We start from the raw sequence: 23,426 nt of genomic DNA, 5'->3' as shown, positions 1-23,426 counted from the left end.
GGAAAAAAAAAACCTACACGATAAAGTCATAATGTTTTAGTATGCATCACTACCGTAGTATGGGGAAGAGCCAGGAGCATTGGCGGGGGACCCAAGAAAAGGAGAATTGGGGCTGCTCTGTGTACAACCATTGCACAATGCAGGTAAGTATGACATGGCTATTATTTAAAAAAACAAAAAATGTACGTTTAGAATCACTTTAAACAATTAGAAAATATCACAACAGGTGCAACTGTTCAGGGGGATATACCTAAAATGTGAATTCCAGAACAAATAACTTATAACACCAAAAGGTAATTTAAAATCAAAAGTGTAAGAAAATCTGAAAAGCCACAAAAGAGAGAACCATAAAGAAATCCGCAGTCAAGTGAACCAAGCTTATGGAGATCCAAAAGTGGTAAGGCGTGAGATCTACAGTATTTCGGATCTGAGTTAACCCCTAGGGGGGGCGGGGGGGTTTATTCCTCTTGTAGGGCGGTATTGCAGTTTTTGTCTTAGAACCTATTAACTACTTTGCAGTGCATTAACTGGTTGCCGACCGCCGCAAGTACATATACTGCGGCGGTCAGCCCCGGCCAGGCAAAGTGACGTATGGGTACGTCACTAGCCTGTCGTTTGCTTGTGAGCCAATAGCGGGCGAGTGTGCACCCGCGGAGGCACACGCCCGCCCCGGCTTGTTCCCTGGGAAGTCCGTGCGTGTGACCGGAGGACCCGATGTCCGCCGGTCACTCGCGATCGTCCGCCATGAAGGGAGAAAGGCAGGCGGCTAATGTAAACAAAGCCGCCTGTCATTCTCCCCTATGTATGAATAGTGATCATACGGTTCTACTATGTAGGGCGGTTGATCACTGTTCCTACACCAGTAGCCATGTCCAATCACAGTTAGAAACACGCCCCTAGGGACACACTTAACCCCTCCTTCCCCAATAAAGTTAACCCCTTCCCTGCCAGTGTCATTTTGCAGTAACAGTGCATATATATAGCACTGATTACTGTAGTAATGTCACTGGCAACCCCAAAAGTGTCAAAAATGTCAGTCAAGGGTCCGATCTGTCCGCCGCAATGTCGCAATACCGCAAAAAAAAACGCAGATCGCCGCCATTACGCGTTAAAAAAAAAACACCAAAAATCACAGAAATCTTTCCCTTAGTTAGTAAACGCAATAACTTTTGTGCAAACCAATCAAAATACGCTTTTTGCGATTTTTTTTTACCAAACATATGTAGCATAAAACAAATTGGCCTAAAATGTTAAAAAAAATTTGTGAAAAAAAAAAAATTTGATTTTTACATTTTTTTTGGGGAATTTCATATAAAAAAATTTGAAAAATATTGTTATTTCTGCAAAATTGACGCTCTTTTTTTGTTTATAGCGCAAAAAGTAAAAATCGCACAGGTGATCAAATACCACCAAAAGAAATCTCTGTTTGTGGTAAAAAAAGGGACGTCAAATTTGTTTAGGTACAGCGTCGCACGGCCGTGCAATTGTCCGTTAAAGTCACGCAGTGCCGAATCGCAAAAAAAAACCCTGGTCAGGAAGGGGGTAAAATCTTCCGGGGCTTAAGTGGTTAACATTTGTTACATTATGGAAGCCCATTTAAATTGGGCTGCCAATGCACCCTTACACGCCAAATCTCGGACTTGACACTTCTTTTGTAACACAAAGTGCACTAGGGTGCTATTCAATATGATTGACACCTTGACACAGTAATATATGGTATGTGCATTACCACGGGTTGCGGAAACACACATGAACTTGTTATGTGCTTTACCACGGGTTGAAAAACACACATGATAAAGCACATTACCACAACATGTTAGTATAAATGTAAGTAATATAGTTTTAAATGTCATTACTTTTTTGCTGTTTATTTGCTACACATTTGTTGCAATAAAAATCTTTGTATGTATTATAGATGCATTCAGTGATGTTTGCAACATCTGTGCAGGGGTCCTTCCTTTTTTTACTTTATGTACATAGATCTAGGTCAGGATGTAGTTCAGTATAGTTTTATATATATTGTTAAAATATATTATTTTACAGGATTTATATAGCAATTACAGTACATGTATACTTACATCACTGTGTATATTACAGGGACATGTCCCACTTTATGTCAATGCTACAGCTGGGACAACAGTATACGGAGCGTTTGACCCCATCGATGAAATTGCAGACATATGTGAGAAATATGACCTTTGGCTTCATGTAGACGTGAGTACAGGACACACGTTCTATTTAATTGTCAGTCCTGAAGCCAGTTTTCTTGTCAGTCACTGTCACTTGACATGTATTCTTTTTATTGATACAGGCTGCCTGGGGAGGTGGACTGCTCATGTCTAGGAAGCATCGCCATAAATTAAATGGAATAGAAAGGTAAGCAAGTAAAAAGATTATGAAGATACCTGTGTTCGTCTTAGCACTAATTCTATGATTTACAAAGCAACTTAGCTTGTTTCTATCAGTCACTCGTTATTTGCCCCCTTGCCAGCATACAGATAGAAAAGACAAGGGGTATGACATTGTGTGGTGCCTGCTCTCAGTAAGGCAGGACTAGGCTGGAGTAACACAGACACCCCCCTTCAGCCCAAAGCGAAAGCTGTATGTAGTTTTAGGCTGTGCCTGCAGTCCCACCTGCTGGTGAAATTTGGCATTGCAGATAGTCCATTCTACCTTAGACCAATGAGATTTCCATATACTGTATCAGTGGTTTCCAAACTGCAGCCCATGGGCCAGATGCAGGCCTTTGTTTGCATTTATGCAGACTTTGGGGCACTATTCCTCCCACTAATATGAGGCACTATTCCTCCTACTAATGCAACAACGAGGCATTATTCCTTCTACTGACACCAACAGTGGGGCTTCCCACTCCTACTATTCATTAGTGGGTCACTATTCCTGGGACAAATTTCTCCCAATGACACCACTCTTCTTCCCTTTGATACCAACAATGGGGCACTATTGCTCCCATTGATACCAATGATGGGGCACTGTTTCTACTATTAACACCAAAGATGGAGCAATATTCCTCCAACTGACACCAACAATGGAGCACTATTCCTCCCACTGGCACTAATGATGGGGCACTATTCCTCCCATTAATACAAATGATGGGGTAATATACCTCCTCCTACTGACCACAGGCACTATGTAATTTTTTATTCCCCTGTGACCACTAAGCCTGATGAATTGTTACTCCCACTGATGCTGTGACATTTTCTACTCCCCCTGGTCACAGTTTGCCCCCCCCCCCCAAAGTCTGAAGGACAATAAACTGATCCCTTCTTTAGAAATTTTGGAGACCCTTGCTCAATATGAGTGTTAACAAAAGATAACTCAACCAATTGCCTATTACCGGCAGCCAAAGAAAATACATTATCTGCATTAAATAATGTGAATCTTCTGTAACATTTAATAGGTATTGAAATGAATGCATAAGTACATCTGCTTCCCTGAAGCACATACAGTAAATAGGCATATCTTTGTTCCCTGCTTGTCCATCATCAGTGATCCAGCACTTTAGTATTTCCTCTGGAAGATGTGAAACAGGTCACGTTTTGCAAAGATATGCTAACATGGTCAGAGTGCAGGACATTGTGGTGCCTCTCTTTCTCTATAACGAGAGAAAACCGTCACATGTAATAACACTCTTCTCATTAGCATGTATTGATCAGACAGTTGCCAACGAACCAAAGTTCCTGCCTTGCCCTTTTTCCATTGCCTGTGGGCAAGGCATTGTGACATGACCTGTTTACTTGCCCCACTGAAATTTGACAAAAACGTCAGTAAAAATAAGGCTGCTGAAATAAAATATATGAGAGAACATCTATTGCTATAACCATCAAGGGGTCTATTGTAGCAGAGCATGAGCCCTGCAGGCAAGGGACAGAGAGAACATGCTGTGCTGTGTTATATAAGATACACACATTGTATATTCATTTACAAATCATCATTTTATTCTACAGGAGCCCTTAAGCTACACAGAAAATAAAAACGTGACTGTGCATAGGAAACATACTTCTAAATACCAAAAGGAAACAAAAACATAGTTGGTCTAGTTTATTTTTAATGTGACAAAAGAAACTTCTAGTTTTAAGGCTATAGGAATTTCGGATTCTGTGCAGCAATCATTTGTATGCCATATATCAACCTGAGAGCTCCCAACGCTGTGAGCCAATCATTTGTTTTGCATTGCATAGCATTGTCATTCATACACAGAGGAAGCCTTGCCTATATGATGAGGCTCATTCATGTCATAATGAGAAGAGAAAACCTTGCATGTATGATAAGGCTCATTCATATCACAATGAGAAAACCTCGCCTGTATTATGAGGCTCATTCATATCACAATGAGAAAACCTCGCCTGTATTATGAGGCTCATTCACATCACAACGAGAAAACCTCGCCTGTATTATGAGGCTCATTCATATCACAATGAGAAAACCTCACCTGTATTATTAGGCTCATTCACATCACAATGAGAAAACCTTGCCTGTATTATGAGGCTCATTCATATCACAATGAGAAAACCTTGCCTGTATTATGAGGCTCATTCACATCACAATGAGAAAACCTTGCCTGTATTATGAGGCTCATTCATATCACAATGAGTATTGTGCAGGCAGACAGAAAAGTGTAAACTAATGCAGCAGGATGTGAGTAGTGGTGTGACCTTCCTGGATATGTTGCTTATTTTTTCTAAAGAATATGTGAACCATAAAAATTCCAAACAATATTTTTTCTTATGTAGCACCCTCCTAGGTAAGTGCTAGAGAGAGTATACTTTTGAATCTTTTCTGCTTGCCAGAAGGATTGCCAGGTAAATCTAAATTGTTCTCTGCAGATCAGAGAGCAGAATCTGTTAGTGAGGTCTGCTCATGGTGCTCAGGTGCAGCTCAGTTTGTCTGAAGTGTTTCACACCGGACCAATCGGGAGGCATATTGGACAGTGGGAGGAAACCTGACAAATTAGTGCACAGGCATTTATTACAGCCCTAGTGATTGTCAGAGGAAAGTGCCTATGTGCATGCTGGGATACTGTATAAATGCCAAGAGCACATGTGCTTGGGGTCTTTCATCTGAAGAGCGGAGTCCCAGAGGGAGGGGCGGCTGCCTCCTCCTCTGTAGAAGTTGCCATGTGGTCTCCAGTGGTCGACCTGAGGGCCTTAAGAGTCACAGAGGAACTGAACTCGGAGGTCCTGCAGAGCTGACTGGAAGGGAGGCACTATAAAGGATCTGATTCTGTAGTACAGATCTGTGTCAAGGGAAAAATGTGCACTCACATTTAAAATCCACACCATCGCTTTACTTAATCTAACCAGGCAAATGCTCAAGAGCCAGTTAAAAATGCCAGAAACTGCGCATAATAAAGTCATACCATAAATGATCATCAGGGGACTGACTAGATCGCATCCATCATGCTCATACTATATATATATACATCTGGGAAAACTCAGCCTTCCTGGAAACAAATGCTACTGCATAGAAACCAATATGAAGTGCCATCTAATAAATAAACTAAATACAAATTCTAAACAATTACTGCTGATCTGTTTGTTTGGAAATATACTATAAATCCAAGTAATGTTAAAACCAATAGAGGAGCCAGAAATGAACACATTTTGTTAAAACTGAAATAACTTAAAACAGTATAAAAATATATGTACAGCAGACATTGAGAACCTTAACAGTCAAAATTAAATATAAAATATATTTATAAAACAGACATGAAAAACCTTGGTAGGAAGAAATATATATGCAAGAAAATCAAAAACTTGATTCCCACACTTTTGGCTAATCCATATTTCCATTATGATGGCCCCAGAACCTCTATTAATTGTGGTTAAATAAACGTATTCACATCCTATTCAACATTTAAGCCAAATATTTTTAGGTTATATATCCATCAGGTCTCAAGATAAGAAATGTCCCTTTTAGTAAAGCTCCCTCTCCAATATGGGGAGAATGTATCTATGGCCATAAACATTTTCCCTGACGCATGGTCTTTATGGTATTTCGCATAATGTTTGGGTACTCTATGGCTAAAAGTTTAGATTATATACAAGCAATGTGTTCTTTTTAAGTGGGAGTCAACTCCCATGCATGAGTTTTACCTATAGTTAGGCCTATAATAAGGCTTACCTATAGGTACAGTAAATATCTCCTAAATGTGCACCATTTAGGAAATATTTACTTTAAAGGCAGCCGGTGATATCGCCAGCACATGCGCTCTGAAGGAACGGCATACCCGAGCTGTTCCTTCAGAGTCCTGTGCCGTAAGCGACCGTTCCTCCTCGCATGTGCAGGAGTGAGGTCGTTGCAGCTCCTGCCACTCTCACAGCTGGAGTCCACGAACCCGGAAGAAAGACCAGATGAAGATGGAAGCGCCTTCAGCGGTGACAGCGCACCGCTGGAGGGCTTCGTTCTAAGGCAGTGATGGGGAACCTTGGCACCCCAGATGTTTTGGAACCACATTTTCCATGATGCTCATGCACTCTGCAGTGTAGTTAAGCATCATGGGAAATGTAGTTCCAAAACATCTGGGGTGCCAGGATTCGCCATCCCTGTTCTAGGGTAAGTTTCACATAATGTGCTAGTATGCGATCCCATGTTATAAAGGACTGTATATCATAAACCCTAGAGTACTGTTGAGATTGAAAGGACACCATTTCTCTGCCTTTAAATTTAAGGAGTTGGAAAAACCCCACATTTGGGGCAAGGGTAAAAACCTTTAATACCTTGAAAAAAAAAAAAGGTTTGATTGGGGGATCAATGACATTGGGGGCTATTCTATTTTTCTAATAACCATACCCCCTACTCTTGTGGAATGGATGCACTTGGTAAATAATAACATATGGACATAGGGGACACTTACATTGAATTCAATAAGACCTCCCATGGGAACCATGTGTATCCTCTGTCCTAACCTTTACCTCCAGAACCTGGTGATTCGTAATTTCCACTGTTACCTAAGATATGATGTATTATCCTCTACTTTTTGCAACAAGCTCATTGTGTATGGTCAGTGCCTGTTGTGTTAACTAAATGCCTCAGAAATAGGTGTTTATGGTGTTTTTCTGTAATTTGCTGCTTTGTTTGATTTGTTTTCTTTTGTGGCTTTCTTTTCCTAAATTATTTATCATAAATCATCTGTATACCCTTTGTTTCTTTATTGGTGTGAAATTAATGACCCATCATTTGTACTTATAACATATACTTATGTCTTTTCTGTACTCTAGAGCCAACTCTGTCACCTGGAACCCTCACAAAATGATGGGTGTATTACTTCAATGTTCTGCAATTCTCATAAAGGAAAAGGTAAAATGCTAAGTGGTATGAAACAGTTAAAACGTACAAAACATTTCATAAAAATAATTTCAGAAAATTAAAAAAAGGTCCTTAAATCAAGAAATGCTGCAGAGTGTTTCTATATTTTTTTGTCTTGGTACTCATATTTTTCTAGAAGGTCTTGCATCTGAAGTGACCAAAAATGCAAATTAGTATGTTCATTGGTTCATTTGTTGCTCTGTTTGCAAGCCCTCTGCAGCCTCAGCCTGTACACTGGAGCCCTGGAAGGTTGCTTAATGTGTTGATGGGTTACAGTCCTACCCAGAAGCACAGAAAAAATGCCTCATAAACCTGCCTGCAAAGAAAAATTAAGAGGGCTACTGGAAAATTAGGAGCTGTAACCAGTCACACTTGATACTATGCAGCCACGTATTTCTCTTGTATTCAGCTGAACTTACCCTATCTGAACCTAACACATTCATTTCAGAGTCACCTGATGTCAAACATACCTCACACTCAGAAAATGGGAGACAGCGAGGGGAAATTCAATAAAGACCAATTATAATTTGGCATACAGAGACAGACAAAGTGCTTATCTCTGTACAGTGCATTGTGCTAGCAATTTGGCATGTTTTCTAATACCAACGGTCTCTTAGCAGTTAGTGGCATTGACAGTAGGCAGAACCTAAAGTTGAAGCTGAGGGACTAGTTTTCTATCAGGTCCACTCTCCCCTTGTGATTGACAGCAGGCAGTGGGCAGATTCCATAGGAAATAGCAGACTGTCTGTTGGCTATGGTTGTTTGTGGGCAGGGCCTACTCGCCCTGCACACAGGGCCAGATTAACGTAGGGGCTATTGGAGCTGCAGCTCCAGGCCCCTACCTTTATATACGCCCCAGGTTGGCCATATTCACTGTTACAGCTCTTCTGTCACTTGTAAACACAGAAGTCTGGCTTCTATGCTCGCTTCCCCAGGCAGCTCCCTCAGAACCTCCCCACACAGCATGAAGGCCGGACAAGGAGGGATAGTTGCCGATGCATGGATGTGTTTATGGGCTTCAGAGACAGCATCCCATGTTGAATTAGGCATGCATGGCTGCACCCTTCCTCCTCTGGGTGCATGCCAAGGCACGGCCCTTAAGGCCCTTCAAAATCCTCAGCACCAAGCCCATGATGCTCTTAATCCGGCCCTGCCTGCACATGGGGGCAACTCTTCTTGTATATGCACTCACTAATGCCCAGGACTAGGTGGGGCCTCGTTTATATTGACTCAACATTAAGGTGGAACCCTTGCTTAGAAGTGAGCAACTACACACTTCCCGCCAACTTCTCTGCTGAGTTAACGCTTCCTGATGGACTTCTATTCCTTTTTCTTCACCCCCGTAGGTACTTACAGGCCTTGTTCCTTTAGATACGCGGTGTACCTCCGTGCACCCCTTTTGTAAAAGCTTCAGACCAGGCATGAAACAATTGATCAGACTTTACTGAACATCTTGTTAGTACAGCCCAGCAGCATAACAAACATTCTGCAATGTCTTTTTCTAACTCTCTAACAGTAGGCTGCCCAGTGCATACCTCCCCAAGGTAACAATTTCTAAAGTGCGTGATCTGGCTCAGGCATTACCCCTTGAGGGGCCAATAGTTATGGAAGTTGACTACACTTCAGTTTTCAAGTCCCGGTTCACACTTGTGCGATGCGGGAAGGCTTCGAATTCGCAGCCTGTTCCCGCATCGCAAACGCACCCCTGGCAGTTCACACTGCCATATGCGATACCCAGGGGGTGTCAATGAAATGTTAACGACACCCCCAGTTTGATCACATATCGCAGTGCGATCTGACAGTTCGCACAGGATCGGATCGAACAAGTGTGAACCACTGTGCGATCCGATCCTGATGCGGCTGGAAAAAAGGGTCCTGTGCGTGTTTGGTGCGGATACAGTGCGAATTCAGCCATACAAACTGTATGGCTGAATTCGCATCCGCACCTCCGATCACATGTAATGAAGGAGCAGTGCGCTCCGAATTACATGTGATCGGCGTACTCGCAGGAATGTGAACGGAAAATAATTAGTAACCATTGTTAATTTCGTCGACTAAAACCAGCTAAACCGTTTTCGTCGACTAAATTAACACAATTTTAGTCGACTAAAATACAACTAAAACAATTCAGATGACTAAAATACGACTAAAACTAAAATGGCATTTTAGTCAAAAGACTATAACTAAAACTAAATTGATTTTTCACTCCAGGACCAGCAGTAGAATATGATGAGTTTGGAAATTGTAGAGAAATGCTTAAATAATGCATTACAAATTACAATTGAACTACACCCATTCGATTATAGATGACTAAAATGTAGGACGTTTTAGTCGACTAAAATATAGGACGTATTAGTCGACTAAAATATAGGACGTTTTAGTCAACTAAAATGTACTGGAGATTTAGTCGACTAAATACGACTAAAACTAAAACACTTGCAGAAGACTAAAATGGGACTAAAACTAAAATGCCATTTTAGTCCTAAGACTAAGACTAAAACTAAATTGAAATTTGCTGCCAAAATTTACACTGTTAGTAACTTACTTGGTTACAATATGAGTCATATTAATAATACTAACAATTGTCCTTCCTATTTGTGTTTTTTTTTTAATCCACTAGGGTATTCTTCAAGGATGCAATCAGATGTGCGCAGGATATCTCTTCCAACAAGACAAGCAGTACGACATATCATATGACACAGGAGATAAAGCGATACAATGTGGTCGCCATGTAGATATATTTAAATTCTGGCTCATGTGGAAAGCAAAGGTATATAAAGTGTTTTTTAGGGGTTTATCTGGGACACAGGACACCAAAATGTTTGTTGAAAAAAAGGGACTTTTATTGTGACTTTGGCAGACTTGTCTTCAGCCACGTGAAGAAAACATGCACAGTGCTTCTAATGGCAAACTCATAAAGTCCTGCACACAAACACTGGCTTATTTTTGCCACATAATCTTTATACAGCAAACAAAAGACCAAATGCATACAGGTTAATATACCAAAGGCAAATAGACTTTGCACTTTGCAAGTGCAAATTCACTTTGGAAAGTGCAGTTACTCCAGAGCTTAGTAAATGAGGCAAAGCTTTACTGTGCAAAGAATACCCAACCACATGCAAGACAAATAAAATAAAACAGCATTTTTACTTGCACATGATTGCATGATGGAAGTCCGCAGAGCTTCCTCTTATTTACTAAACTCTGGTGCAACTGCACTTTGTAGAGTGCATCTTCACGTGCAAAGTTCGAAGTTTGATTGCTTTTAGTAAAAGTAAAAAAACCCTATAGTATGTTAAACCCTATAGCAATTCACACACTCCCAAGACTCTCTACTCCTCTTCCTTAATCCTTTTCATCTCTCCAATTTATTAATCCTGCATTGGCTCTTAACCTTCTTAGCGGTATTCCCGAGCATGGCTCGGGGTTAAATTTCAGAGCTAAAAGCGGTAACCCCGAGCCACACTCGGGGTACCGATAGGAAGATCGCTGGATCCTGAAAGCAGGGTTACTTACCTTGTACCGGGATCCAGCGATGTATCTCGGCGGTGTCTGGCGACGGATCTTCCTCCCGATCCTCTCCGTGCCCTGGCTTCCGTCTCCTGCGACGTGACGTTCGCAGGGGGGTGGAACCGGCAGCAAATTCAAATGTAACACATACCAAACACACTAATACAATGCAAAATAAAAAAAAAAATCATATTAGTTTGCACCCCAGTGCCCTTTCCTGCAGTTTTACTGTACTTTTTACATACATACATACTTTAACTTATTTATAGTTTTTTATTATATTATAATTTATAATTTTGTGTTTCAAACTTTATCATACCCGAGATGTTATAAAGAAGAACGCACAGTAAAAAAAAAAAATCATATGTAAATAGTTGGTTTGGGCTGCTCATTCTTAAGAATTACTAGCAAAATAATGGTACCGCTTTCAGCACCTAAAATCCAAAAGAATCATACTGCCAGGGAAGTTAAGGCTGAACTCCAGGCCAAACAAATATTGTATCAATACAAGAGGCATGTGTAGTCTTATTTGAATCTTGGTGTGTTTTGTGTATTTCTTCCAGATCTGTGCAATAATCAGTTTTAAACGTTGCCTCTTTGGCAAGAGCTTCCTGTAATAAAGACCAGTTACTGCAGCTCCCTCTCCCTGTGCAGGGTGACTGGTCTTGTCTCTGCCCCCTCCTCTAGTTTTCTGCGAACAGCATATAGCAGGTGGAACCGGCTGAGCTCTGACCACAGCTCTGCACTCTGCCCAGGCTATGTCCATTAAGTCATTATGTCACTGCTACTTTCACAAGGTAATATCTGAGAATGAAAAATAACTTAATGAGCACAAAATGAACTTGCATCATTTGTAGCTACTGAGGAATATATTTAACTGAAAGTTTGTGTGCCTGGAGGTCAGCTTTAAAGCACCCACTTCCAAAAAGATAAGGGGATATATACCTGACATTCAGGTTATATCTCTCCTGACTGGCACAATATATATATATAATACTATATTGCCAAAAGTATTGAGACGCCTGCCTTAACACGCACATGAACTTTAATGGCATCCCGGAAAAAAGTTTTCCCCTTGGGGTGGGACTTTAAAGGCACAAAAAATAATATAGAACTTGAGACAAAATATACAATTAAATAGTTTTATTAAAGAACATAAGTACAAAAATTATGTGTTAAAAGCATATGGCAAGCTATCTACAATTCATGATGTCGTGGGGCAAGAACAGATATCGCTGTATTGAAGGTGAGTGCCCGACGCGTTTCAGAGACACAAATCAGAATTCCTTCTTCAGGGGCAACCTTTAGATAGCGGTCTGTAAGTGATCAATCACATATTTGTTAATTGATGGTAGGTGTATCAGAAGTTTACATATATACAAAAAAATGTTGTAACATGAGCAATAATTTAGTAAACGTTGTATTGCATGAACATTTCAAACAAGTTTGATATTAGATTAAACATGATGTAATGAAACACTTACAGTATCTGCCGAATGACACTTTAGAATATGAGCCTGCCAGTAACATTAAAACCAAGAAGCTGGATTGCTCTCATCCTTGCATTGGGGTGCCTTATTCAAAGAAATGGAAGAAATATAAAGACACGTTCTTGCGCCTGTGTGCCCATCAGCTAAAGGCTGAGTGGGGACAACTGGAACCCACAAACACTGGGAGATCTGCCAGGCAAAAGGGAGGAAAAAATTACCAGGGAACAGAAAACAGAAAGGGGATTTATTTCACTTGTTCTGATAATAATAGAACAAGGGGTTAAATACTGTGCTATCCTATGAAGTCTGTGTCTGCATGGAGTGCTGCATCCATATAGGGAATTAAGATGTCACCTGGGTCAGGTGTAACAGAGATGAAATAAATAATTTACATTTGTTCAATTAGAGATTGGAGAATTAGTAAGAAATGTTAACAAAAACCTTTATAAAAAAGGAACAAGAAAAAATCTTGACTCAGAACAACCAGACTCAGGTGAGCAGCAGTAGTCAATGGCATCCCAGTTTAATGGCATCCCAGTCTTATTCTTTAGGGTTTTTCTATTGAGTTGTCCCTCTCTTTGCAGCTATAAAAGCTTTATCTCTTCTGGGAAGGCTGTCTACAAGGTTTAGGATTGTGTCTATGGGAATGTCTGACCATTCTTCCAGAAGCAAATTTGTGAGGTCAGGCACTGTTGTTAGAGAGAAGGGCTGGCTCACATTCTCCTCTCTAATTCATCCCAAAGGTGTTGGGAGTCAAGTCAAGTCAAGTTCCTCCACCCCAAACTCGCTCATCCACGCTATATTGCCAAAAGTATTGGACCACCCCTCTAAATCATTTGAGGGCGAGGGGGGGGGGGATTATGGTGTGTGGTTGTTTTTCAGGGGTTGGGCTTGGCCCCTTAGTTCCAGTGAAGGGAACTCTTAAGGCATCAGCATACAAAGAGATTTTGGACAGTTTTATAGTTCCCAAATTCGGGGGAACATTTTGGGGATGGACCGTTCCTGTTCCAATATGACTGTGCACCAGTGCAGAAACAAGGTCCATAAAGATATGGATTAGCGAGTTTGGGGTGATGGAACTTGACTGACCTCAACCCGATAGGACACCTTTGGGATGAATTAGAGCAGAGACTGCGAGCCAGGCCCTCTTGTCCAACATCAGTGCCTGACCTCACAAATGCTCTTCTGGAAGAATGGTCAAACATTCCCAAAGACCCACTCCTAAACCTTGTGGACAGCCTTCCAAGAAGAGTTTAAGCTGTTATAGCTGCAAAGGGTGTGCCAACTCAATATTGAACCCTACAGACTAAGACTGGGATGCCATTAAAGTGCGTGTAAAGGCAGTCGTTCCAATATCTTTGGAAATATAGTGAATATATATATATATATTTATTTATTATTTACACTGATCAGCCATAACATTGTGACTATTGACAGGTAAAGTGAATAACATTGATTATCATGTTACATATATTAGGCAGCATAAACTATAAACAATACACAACTGGGACTTTAAATATGCCATAAACAGTCAGTGACCAACAAGGTAATGTATAAAAAGTTAACTTTTTTCCAATATCTTTATTTTACAAAAGTTAAGAACAGTTTTAAAAATAACAGCCATCAATGCCATAGCTTACAATACCAGGAAACATAATTTAATCAATTAAATGCTCTAACAAGATGGAGATTGGAGCCCTATATACATGTCAACATGTTTCACGCAATCATTCACTTCCTCTGGTTCTTCAAACCTGGATAGAAATGTAGTTAAAGCTAAAATAATATTTGTATACCGTACAAAGCATCAAATAAGACTGCCCGGGCACTGGGCAGAGGACTTTTACAAGAAAGGAAATCTGGCCAACCAGCAACAGGACCATGGACGGCCAAGGCTCATTGATGCATGTAGGGAGTGAAGTCTGGCACATGTAGTCCGATCCAATAGAAGAGTTACTGTAACTCAAATTGTTGAAAAGGTTAATGCTGGTTCTGAAAGAAAGATGTCAGAACATATAGTGCATCGCAGTTTGTTGTGTATGGGTCGGAATCTCTATGTCCACAGCCAAAAGTGCCTTAAATGGGCACATAAGCATCAGATCTGGACCACATCTCACATTTTCTTTTACATTCATGTGGATGGCCAAGTGCATTTACCTGGGGAAGAGATGGCACCAGGATCCACTATGGGAAGAAGACAAGCCAGCGAAGGCAGCGTGATGCTTTGAGCAATGTTCTACTAGGAAATCTTGGGGTACTTTGACATGTACCATGTACCTTTACATTGTTGCTGATCAAGTACACCCCTTCGTGGGAACAGTATTTCCTTAAGGCAATGGCCTCTTTTAGCAGGATAATGCAAAAAATGGTTCAAGAATGGTTTGAGAAACACAACAATAGGTTGAAGTGTTGCTTCAGCCTCGGAATTCTCCAGATCTCAATTCAATCAAGTATCTGCTGGATATGCTGGAAAAACAAGTTTGATTCATTAAGGCCCAACCTCACAACTTACAGGATTTAAAGGATTTGCTACTTACGGCTTGGTGCCAGATACAACAGCATACCCTAAGAGGTCTAGTGGAATCCATGTCTTAACAGATCAGAGCTGTGTTGGAAAAAATAGGGGTAAATGCTCAATATTATGTTGGTGGTCATAAAGCTATGGCTGATCAATGCACATAATAAAATTATTATTAACACATGTTTCAGTTATCCAAATGAAACTTGCAGTGCCACTAAGCTTAAACAGAAATCTCCCTACCAGTTGCAGTAAAGGGAGCCTGCATCAGTGCACCATTAAGAGGTGTAAGAGCATTATCACAAAGAAGAATGGGCACCACTCACTAACCCAGCGCATTAGTATGTAGATGAATGGGGCCTCAGCCAGTGTAGCTCCAGCCATGTCCCTTTGACATGTTTTGCCTCACTCACAGAGCACAGGCATCCCCATGTAGGCAGTCTCATTCATGTCAATTAAGATGCAGCGGATGCACAGACACAGCCCCTGCTCCAAACTTGACAGCCGCAGAGCCCTAAACGCAGCCTAAATCCCTATGTGGGCAAACACGGCCCTTGCATGAGTGTACACTGTGGTACGCACGTGTGAATGAGGCATACAATTAAATTTAACGGCAATAATCTTCTCTGTGAAACACGTCCAACATGATCAAAATAATAATGACAATAGTAATGCTAGATAACCACAAGCTCCTGCATGTTTAATTAAGGACAATTAAAAACAGGTTATTGATTTGATCTTTCTTTCTTTTTCAAACAGGGCACTGAAGGGTTTGAACAACAGATCAACAAATGTTTGGAGCTCTCAGACTATTTATACCAAAAGGTCAGCAATCGGGAAGACTTTGAGATGGTCTTCAAAGGAGAGGTCAGTTTCTCAACATTCCAGTAAATAGGAACAATCACGGCACATACAAGTTATATCTGAATGAATAATATGTAACAATATTGCTAAAACTGTGTTTCCCCAAAGATCTAACAATTTCCCAAAGAACTAAAAATTCAATGACTGTCCTATTAGGGCCAATTGCCTAATTCTAGAATACACTTAGTCAACATAAAATATCAGGATGAGCAAATTTTTAACACTTTGGAATGTTCATTAAAATTTATATTCAAAGACTACTGAAAAAAGCTTAGTTTTGGCTCCAAAGAAATTTGTTTGGGGCTCATGTACATGGGCGCATTTGCCCATATAGTGTTGACAAATGTGTTTATTTTAGTGCTTGATGGCTCCTTGTGTTGTGTAGAGCCAACCGTAGGCATGAATGGGTGAAGGCGGCTGAATGTAGTTATGCGCCACTATTTGCGTAAAATGACTTGCGTACACAAACGCAATGTCCCAAACACACACTACCTGCAATTAGTATGTTACATCTGCTCGCATTTGACACTTTATGCAAGATTAGGGCCTCATACTTGCATATGGCCGCCTTCACACATTCATGCCCGTGGGTAATGTACGCAGCACCATTAGTTCCCAGAAACCAAGATATTTCAGTCTGTTTACGCTACATGGGCAAATATAACCTTGTGCATAAGCCCTAATACACCATATATCCATGTTACGTTGTGTGAAACTATAACATTTCTATATATTTTCCAGCCTGAGCACACAAATGTTTGCTTCTGGTATATCCCCCCAAGTCTTCGGGGAATGCCTCATTGTGATGAGAGGCAAGAGAAATTACACAAGGTAAGAAATTATCAAATCTGCAATAAGGTATTGTAACAGTTTACACACCACTGCATAGATGTTATGGCTGTAGATGTGGTTCTTAAACCAATAATATATGAATTATTATTTGACAGAATGTCACTAAATACAAAAATGGTTAAGCCCACTCACATTCTCACATGAGAATGCTGGGGAAGTAAGCCACCAGGCCATTTCCTAAATCTCTTGGGGATCTCTGTTGGTGACATCTGCAAATTTTGCAAAGGGTTTTGCAAATTTTCATTACTATAGAAAGAAGTAAAACAACAAATGGATTCTACCTTCTCTCTCCAGTTAAAATAAACCAAGTGGAGTCCTTGAATTTCCACCTGGACTCCAGGAGCTAGTTAAAGTGGAGAAAAAAAAGGCTAAGTAATGGAATTCCACCCATGGACATTCTGTTGCTGTCAGCATACAGGGACATGGCAGGATGAATAGATGTTGGGGTGCATTTGCAAAAACTGAAGAGTGCACAATCTGGTGTACAGTAGTTGTACATGGTTTCTAACGTCAGCTTGTTCAATAAAGCTTTTATAAAAAAAAAAACTGGAAGCTGATTGGTTTCTATGCAGAGCTGCACCAAATTTTGCACTCTCCAGTTTAAGAAAATCAACCCCATTGACTTTTTCTTTATAATCTGTTTTTGAATTTTTAACAGTACAAGACAAAATATATATACAGTGTATATTAACAGAAAATAAATGTATGAACACAAAATTACAATCACAATGAAAAAAAAAAAACATGGGTACTACATAACATGACACAATATTTCTAAGGTACCGAAATTCCAAAGCAATGGAGCCATCCAACAGGAGGAGTAGTTCCCCCCCATGCACAATGACAAAATATGATTGTAAAAAAGGGGGGACAGTCGGATGGTCAAGATACAAAAGCAATCAAAGGGTGTCATGCATAATACCACACATGGATACTAGAGATGGTCCGAACTGGCCCCAAACTGCAAACTCTTTTAAAGTCTATAGGACCTGAACATGAAAAATCAAAAGCCCCCATTTTGAAATCTTATATGCAAGTTATTGGCCATCAAAAGGGTATACTGAGCCTGGGTACTGCCCTGGGGGACATGTATTAATGCAAAACATTCTTTTAAAAACTATCATTTTTAAAGGAGCAATGATTTTATTGATGCTTAAAGTGAAACAATAAAAATAAAAATTCCTTTAAATATAGTGCCTGGGGGAATGACATTTAAATTGCCAGCAATACAATACCATTGCAGGCAATACAAAAAGGTTACAAAAAAACTGTGTGGGGGTCCCCCTAATTCATACCAGGCCCTTCGGGTCTTCCTGCCCACCCCAAAGCACCTTGTCCCCATGTTGATGGGGACAAGGGCCTCTTCCTGCAACGCAGGGGTGTGTTACGGGGGTTTGTGGGCAGGCCTCTTACATATTTAAGAACTGTCAAACGGCGGAGCAGGCATTTGGAGGTCAGCCGTCCTCCCGGGCAGAGCTTTTTTTTTTTTTTTTTTTTTTTTCAAATTTGGCAGGCGTTTTGACTAGCAATGGATCTACACTGGTAAACATTATTTTTTAAATTTTTTACATTTAGGACTTGTCAAAAAACATTTACAGTTTTTCTTTATTTTTGACACATTTTTTTGATGAATGAGTAGGGGTAAAATGTACCCCTACTCGTTCACATAAGGGGGCAGGATCTGGCGGCCCTCTTGTTAAAGGGGGCTTCCAGATTCAGATTAGCTCTCTGCCCGCGGACCCCCAAATCTACCAGCCAGGGTTGTGGGGAAGAGACCCTTGTCCTCATCAACATGGGTACAAGGTGCTTTGGGGTGGGGGGTTGAGCCCACCCCTTCCCCAAAGCACCCCCATGTTGAGGACATGTGGCCTGGTATTGTTCAGGAGGGGGGGCTCACTCATCTCTCCCCCCTTTGTTTGCCTATCAGGCTACATGCTCGGATAAGGGTCTGGTATGGATTTGGGGGGGCATTTAAAATTTTGGCATGGGGTTCCCCTTAAAATCTGCACTAGCCCTGTAGGGCCTGGTATGGATTTTAGGAGGGGACTGCATGCAGTTTTTTTTTCACTGTTTTTAATTGCTGGCAATGGTTTTATTTTCATTCAGCTGTCAACAGGAAAGCCCATTGACAGCTGATGACCTATTCATTGTTAGGAATGCAGTGGCCAGCTTCCCGGCCCTGCTCCTTAACAACTAGCTATTCACTGTGCCCTGATTGAGCAAAGCTTGAATGTACTGTGCAGCGCACAAAAAATCAGCTGGCCGCCGAACAAGTGAACAGGCGATGTTCGGGCCAAACTTTTGCTCAGCCCAGTATCTTCATCTAACTCTATTGGATAAAGGAACAGCCATTAAAACTTAACTTGTCTAGAAACCTTACGGTTGCAAAACATATCAGGGCAAAAAGAAAAATGAAAAGGGGGGGGATGCTAAACCAGCTGTGCATAATGAGTGGGGGACGCTTCATGACAAAGAAATAAACATTTATGCATTAGGTATCTCATTGGAGTAGTACATCCAACGCATCCATACATCCCTGAATGTATCCTGTTCATTTTTAACTGTGTGGATCCAACGTTCTGCCATTGGATCAATTACTTCCCTTGTCCAATCAGTTAATGAAGGACATCTTGTATGTTTCCAAAATCTGGGGATTAAGGATTTTGCTGCCTTTAACAAATGGGGGGTGGCACTCTTCTTATATGATTTAATGGAGGAGGAGACATCATGAAACCAGAATTGTAAGGGAGTGCTGTTGATGGGTCTAAGGGTCATTTTTTTAATCCATGGGGTAATTGTCTCCCAGAAGAGTTTAATCATCAGGCATGACCACCATAAGTGAAGGAATGCACTCCTTTGGCCACAGCCCTGCCAGCAGTGGGTGTTGACGTTAGGAAACAACTGGGCCAAGTGGGAGGAGGTTTTGTACCACCTCATCAGAATTTTATAGAATTTCTCTTGGATCTGAGTACAAATGGAGGATATATGAGTAATTTTATTATTTTCTGAATTTGAGGTGGGGTAAATTACAATCCAGGTTCCCTTTCCCATTCCCTAATGTAATATGGGACAGGCCCTGAATATGTAGGAAGGACGAGTTTGTACGTATGGGAGAGGAGATGCCTAATATTGGAGTTTAACCCACATAGACTCAAATTGGGAAAGAGCATCCCGCAAATGCAACTTAGGTACCAACTTACTAAAGAAATCCCTCATTTGTCTATATGTCCAGTCCGGTACTGGAAAAGACCCATAAGAAGATTGCAGAACAGTGAACAGTAAGAGTTTACCCTGAGGGACAAATTTAGCACAGGATGTATCTTCATCTGCTACCCAGTAGCAGAAGAAATCAATATCCTCTCCTGGCAAAAACCAAGGGAAGCCCCCAAGGTGCGCTAATGGGGATGTCAGAGAGGTGAACTGTCCAGTCACGTTTAGTCTGTCCTAAACTGTCAGCCATTGCCTTATTTAATACTGAAAGTCGTTAGTGTGAAAGTTCCTCATACAAATGATCTGCAACATCTAAATATTTTTTCTTAGTGTGTTGCCTTTATTTATGCCTAAAACCTGTGTGTGACTTTTATTGTAATTTGTTTAAGGTTGCTCCAAAGATAAAAGCTTTCATGATGGAGTCCGGAACAACAATGGTCGGATATCAACCACAAGGGGACAAAGCCAACTTCTTCCGGATGGTCATCTCAAACCCAGCAGCCACCAAATCTGACATCGACTTTTTGGTGGATGAAATTGAGAGACTTGGGCAAGAATTGTAATAGTTGTGCCATGTACAGTTAACCCCCTCTGTGCTGGAGAAAACTATCCCACCTCCCAGTTGTTTGACTACTAGTTATATATATATTTTTTTGTGAATGAAAACAGAACAGAAATCTTAAGACGATCCCCTCAGTGCGGTTCTCCTCTGGCACCTTAACAAATGTAGAATACAGAACAGTATATGTACATCATTCAAACACAAATAATAATATCTAACTTGTGTACAGTGAATCCTTATATAAATGTATCTGTTAAGGTTGTCAGAAGCATAAAAAACCACAGTAACTGTAACTGTCGTAATCTGTAACCACTTGTATGTCTGTGTGTATATATTTGCAGTATGTACAGGGCCGGCCCTTGACATAGGTAACATAGACCATTCCTTATACATGCAAATGCTGACAGGGCAGGATTCCTAGATTGCTGAATGGCAGTCAAACTCCTTACAACCATTCCTATATTACTGAGACAATCTCAATTATCAAACCCCTCAAAGGCAGGACATACGGAGAATGGATGTGACTCAACAGAAATATAGGTGTAAAATGGTGGATTGGAGAAAGAGAAGATATTTGTCTTCATATGAGATCCTGGAATTCTGGGAAGGATAAGAAGAAATAATGTTTTTACAAACCCAAGGAGCATAGAGTAGATTATTAGTTATAGCCATGATAAAATTATACACTGCATTGGCTGGAAGAGGAGTTGAGTGGGGCGTGGAGGATTATTAAATATGAGGTTTCCTGGATCAGATTATTGAGATATAAATATCCTTATCAAATTGTCCTGGAAACAAAATTGCCTAATGTTAATGAAAATGTTATCATCCATTACAATTTTACAAATCATCCCTTAAAATAGCTTTATGGTTAAGTTTTGGTTAGAATGTAACAACACAGGCAGCTGTTTTAGAACAGGGTGAAAGAAAATTTTGCCTGTTACTGGGTCTATTCTGCTTTGGGACTTGTAAGACCTAAAAGTCACCTAACCAAGAGCAGCCCTAGCAATGGGTATAATTGTACAAAATGTCTGTATTAGTATTGTTATAGAGCACAGACACACGACACATAAGGTGCTACAGCTCATACGTATGTAAGAATATATTTGAACTTACATCTGAGTGAAAGGCTGGTGGGGGAATTGTGGTATCTCTTTATGGCATATTTGTATCTATTGAGTTGTCCAAATGATTTGGTTAACTCTTCTGCAATGTTTTTTACAAGTATGTCCATACATACAGTATATCAGTCATGCTGTATCCAGAAATGCTGCAACAAAGATCAGTGATGATATACAAGTTAAACTTGCCCATGGCAAGTAGTCAGAAACCATCTTTAAATAACCTGTGTACAGTAAACTAGATATCACGAAGAGCAGTCTCAGTAGTTGTAGGATGCTACTGTCTTTCACATTATCATTACTCATTAATGAGTTTCACTTGCCTTTCTGGGTTAACCCGTCTGTATGCAAGTAAACTCAAAAAAAGCAGTCTAAATGGATAAAATCCTGCCTTGCAGCATTTAAGCTCCTCAAATCTGTTTCCCCATAGCCTAACCATTCTAAAAGGCATTAACCAGTAGATAGTTGTGTATCCCCGTCTTACTATTTTGGGGGTCATGGTAGCACAGTCCTTGTAAAAGGTATATTCTTGCTGTATTTCTAGGAATTATTTTGTGTAGATTGTGTACATTATTGTCAGACAATTTTGTGAGCTGGGAATAAATGTCATAGTTTTACAGCAATTTAACTGTTAGAACATAGGTATGATGAAGATTCTTGCTTATTTATATGCAGAGATTTACCATGTTAAAGAGGTGTCTTGTATTTTCTTCCATTTGTATTGTATTCTATTTATATATATATAAATATATATAGTATATATTATTGAGGTAAGTTCTAAATAATGTTTATTGTAATTTTGTGTCTTTGTGAGCCAAAGAAAACTAAAAAAAAAAACCCATATAGTTGATCCTGTATCTATAATCTAGTGCCCTGAAATGTAGTTTGGAAATATTAAATATATACCTAGATTTATCAAAGATTTATTTGTATTCATGCCCATTTGCATGAAGGGGGTAAGTAATTTTTAAATAATGCTCCCCTTTGAAAAATCTAGTATGTAGGCTCATAAATCTATATATTTCCTACCCCTAGCACTTTAAAACCATCAGCATTAAATTACATTCATTTTTCCCCAGCTAGCTGGTTCAATTCAAACTAATAAGTTAGAATGTATTTTTATTTGTTTGCCTTTGAATAACAAAGTCATGTACTGATACTGAATTTCCACACTTAAAATATCACCTTTTTTGCTTTATTAAGACTTTCTGCATCCAAAATGGTTATCAGGGTAAAAACAAATGATGTTGCTTGGTTGTAATGACATAGGAATTTAAGTTGGGGACCTCTCTGCAATGTAAACTAAAAAAACTATTTTCCAGTATGTTTGGTGTTGTGCCTCTCTGTAAATTTGTTGCAAAGTTTCTCATCTGGAGTTCCTTATAAGAGCACTTCCTGTTTCAGACTGACAACGCTCGGATGAGCCTCACAATTAGCAGCAGCGTTGTCAGCCTGCCAGGTGAACTCTTTCAGTTGGCTATTGGGCTGCCTTTGTTAAACTCCCCCATATATCTACCAGAGTCGCTAAGTCTTGATCAATCAATGAAGGCCCGACACCTTTAGTACACACCTTTTGGTTCCCATGTTGGTTCCTTTTACTGCATGATACCACTACAGTGGTATCTTGCACTGAAAAAGTCTGGTGCCCCCAGCTGAAAGATAGATTTGAAAATAAAAACACTAACTCATTTTCCCCAGAGCTTAGTAAATGTGGTAACATTTCACTTTTTAAAGAATACCCAAGCAGGTGCACGGAAAATGTTTGCTTGCACATGATTGGATAATGGAAATCAGAAAAACCTTCATCAAGTTTGGGGGGAAAATGAATGCAACTGCACTTGCAAAGTGCACAGCCTTTAGTAAATCCACCCCTATGTGCCTCATTTATCAGTCTGTCTGAGGGAAGAATTGTAAATGAGACCTTTGTACGCATATTGCCTTATAGGATTTTTCCACTACAAAACTGCACTAAA

At 40.2% G+C, this 23,426-nt stretch overlaps 1 protein-coding gene across 3 annotated transcripts in view; it reads left to right on the top strand.

Moving 5' to 3' along the window:
- GAD1 (glutamate decarboxylase 1) overlaps nucleotides 1-22,375 on the top strand; it is a 178,203-nt gene extending 155,828 nt beyond the window's left edge. For all 3 annotated transcript variants that reach the window (XM_082261329.1, XM_082261327.1, XM_082261328.1), the window contains 7 exons: nucleotides 2,098-2,214; nucleotides 2,312-2,376; nucleotides 7,239-7,317; nucleotides 9,947-10,096; nucleotides 15,604-15,711; nucleotides 16,450-16,539; nucleotides 20,160-22,375. In XM_082261329.1, the coding sequence (XP_082117455.1) occupies nucleotides 2,098-2,214; nucleotides 2,312-2,376; nucleotides 7,239-7,317; nucleotides 9,947-10,096; nucleotides 15,604-15,711; nucleotides 16,450-16,539; nucleotides 20,160-20,333 (783 nt within the window). In that variant the 3' untranslated portion in view covers nucleotides 20,334-22,375. The remainder of the gene's footprint in view (nucleotides 1-2,097; nucleotides 2,215-2,311; nucleotides 2,377-7,238; nucleotides 7,318-9,946; nucleotides 10,097-15,603; nucleotides 15,712-16,449; nucleotides 16,540-20,159) is intronic.
- Nucleotides 22,376-23,426: the final 1,051 nt, after the last annotated feature.

The sequence above is a fragment of the Pelophylax lessonae genome (assembly GCF_965119305.1).
Source record: "Pelophylax lessonae genome assembly, chromosome: 6".
Classification (NCBI taxonomy): domain Eukaryota; kingdom Metazoa; phylum Chordata; class Amphibia; order Anura; family Ranidae; genus Pelophylax; species Pelophylax lessonae.
This window is presented reverse-complemented; position numbering and strand designations above follow the sequence as displayed.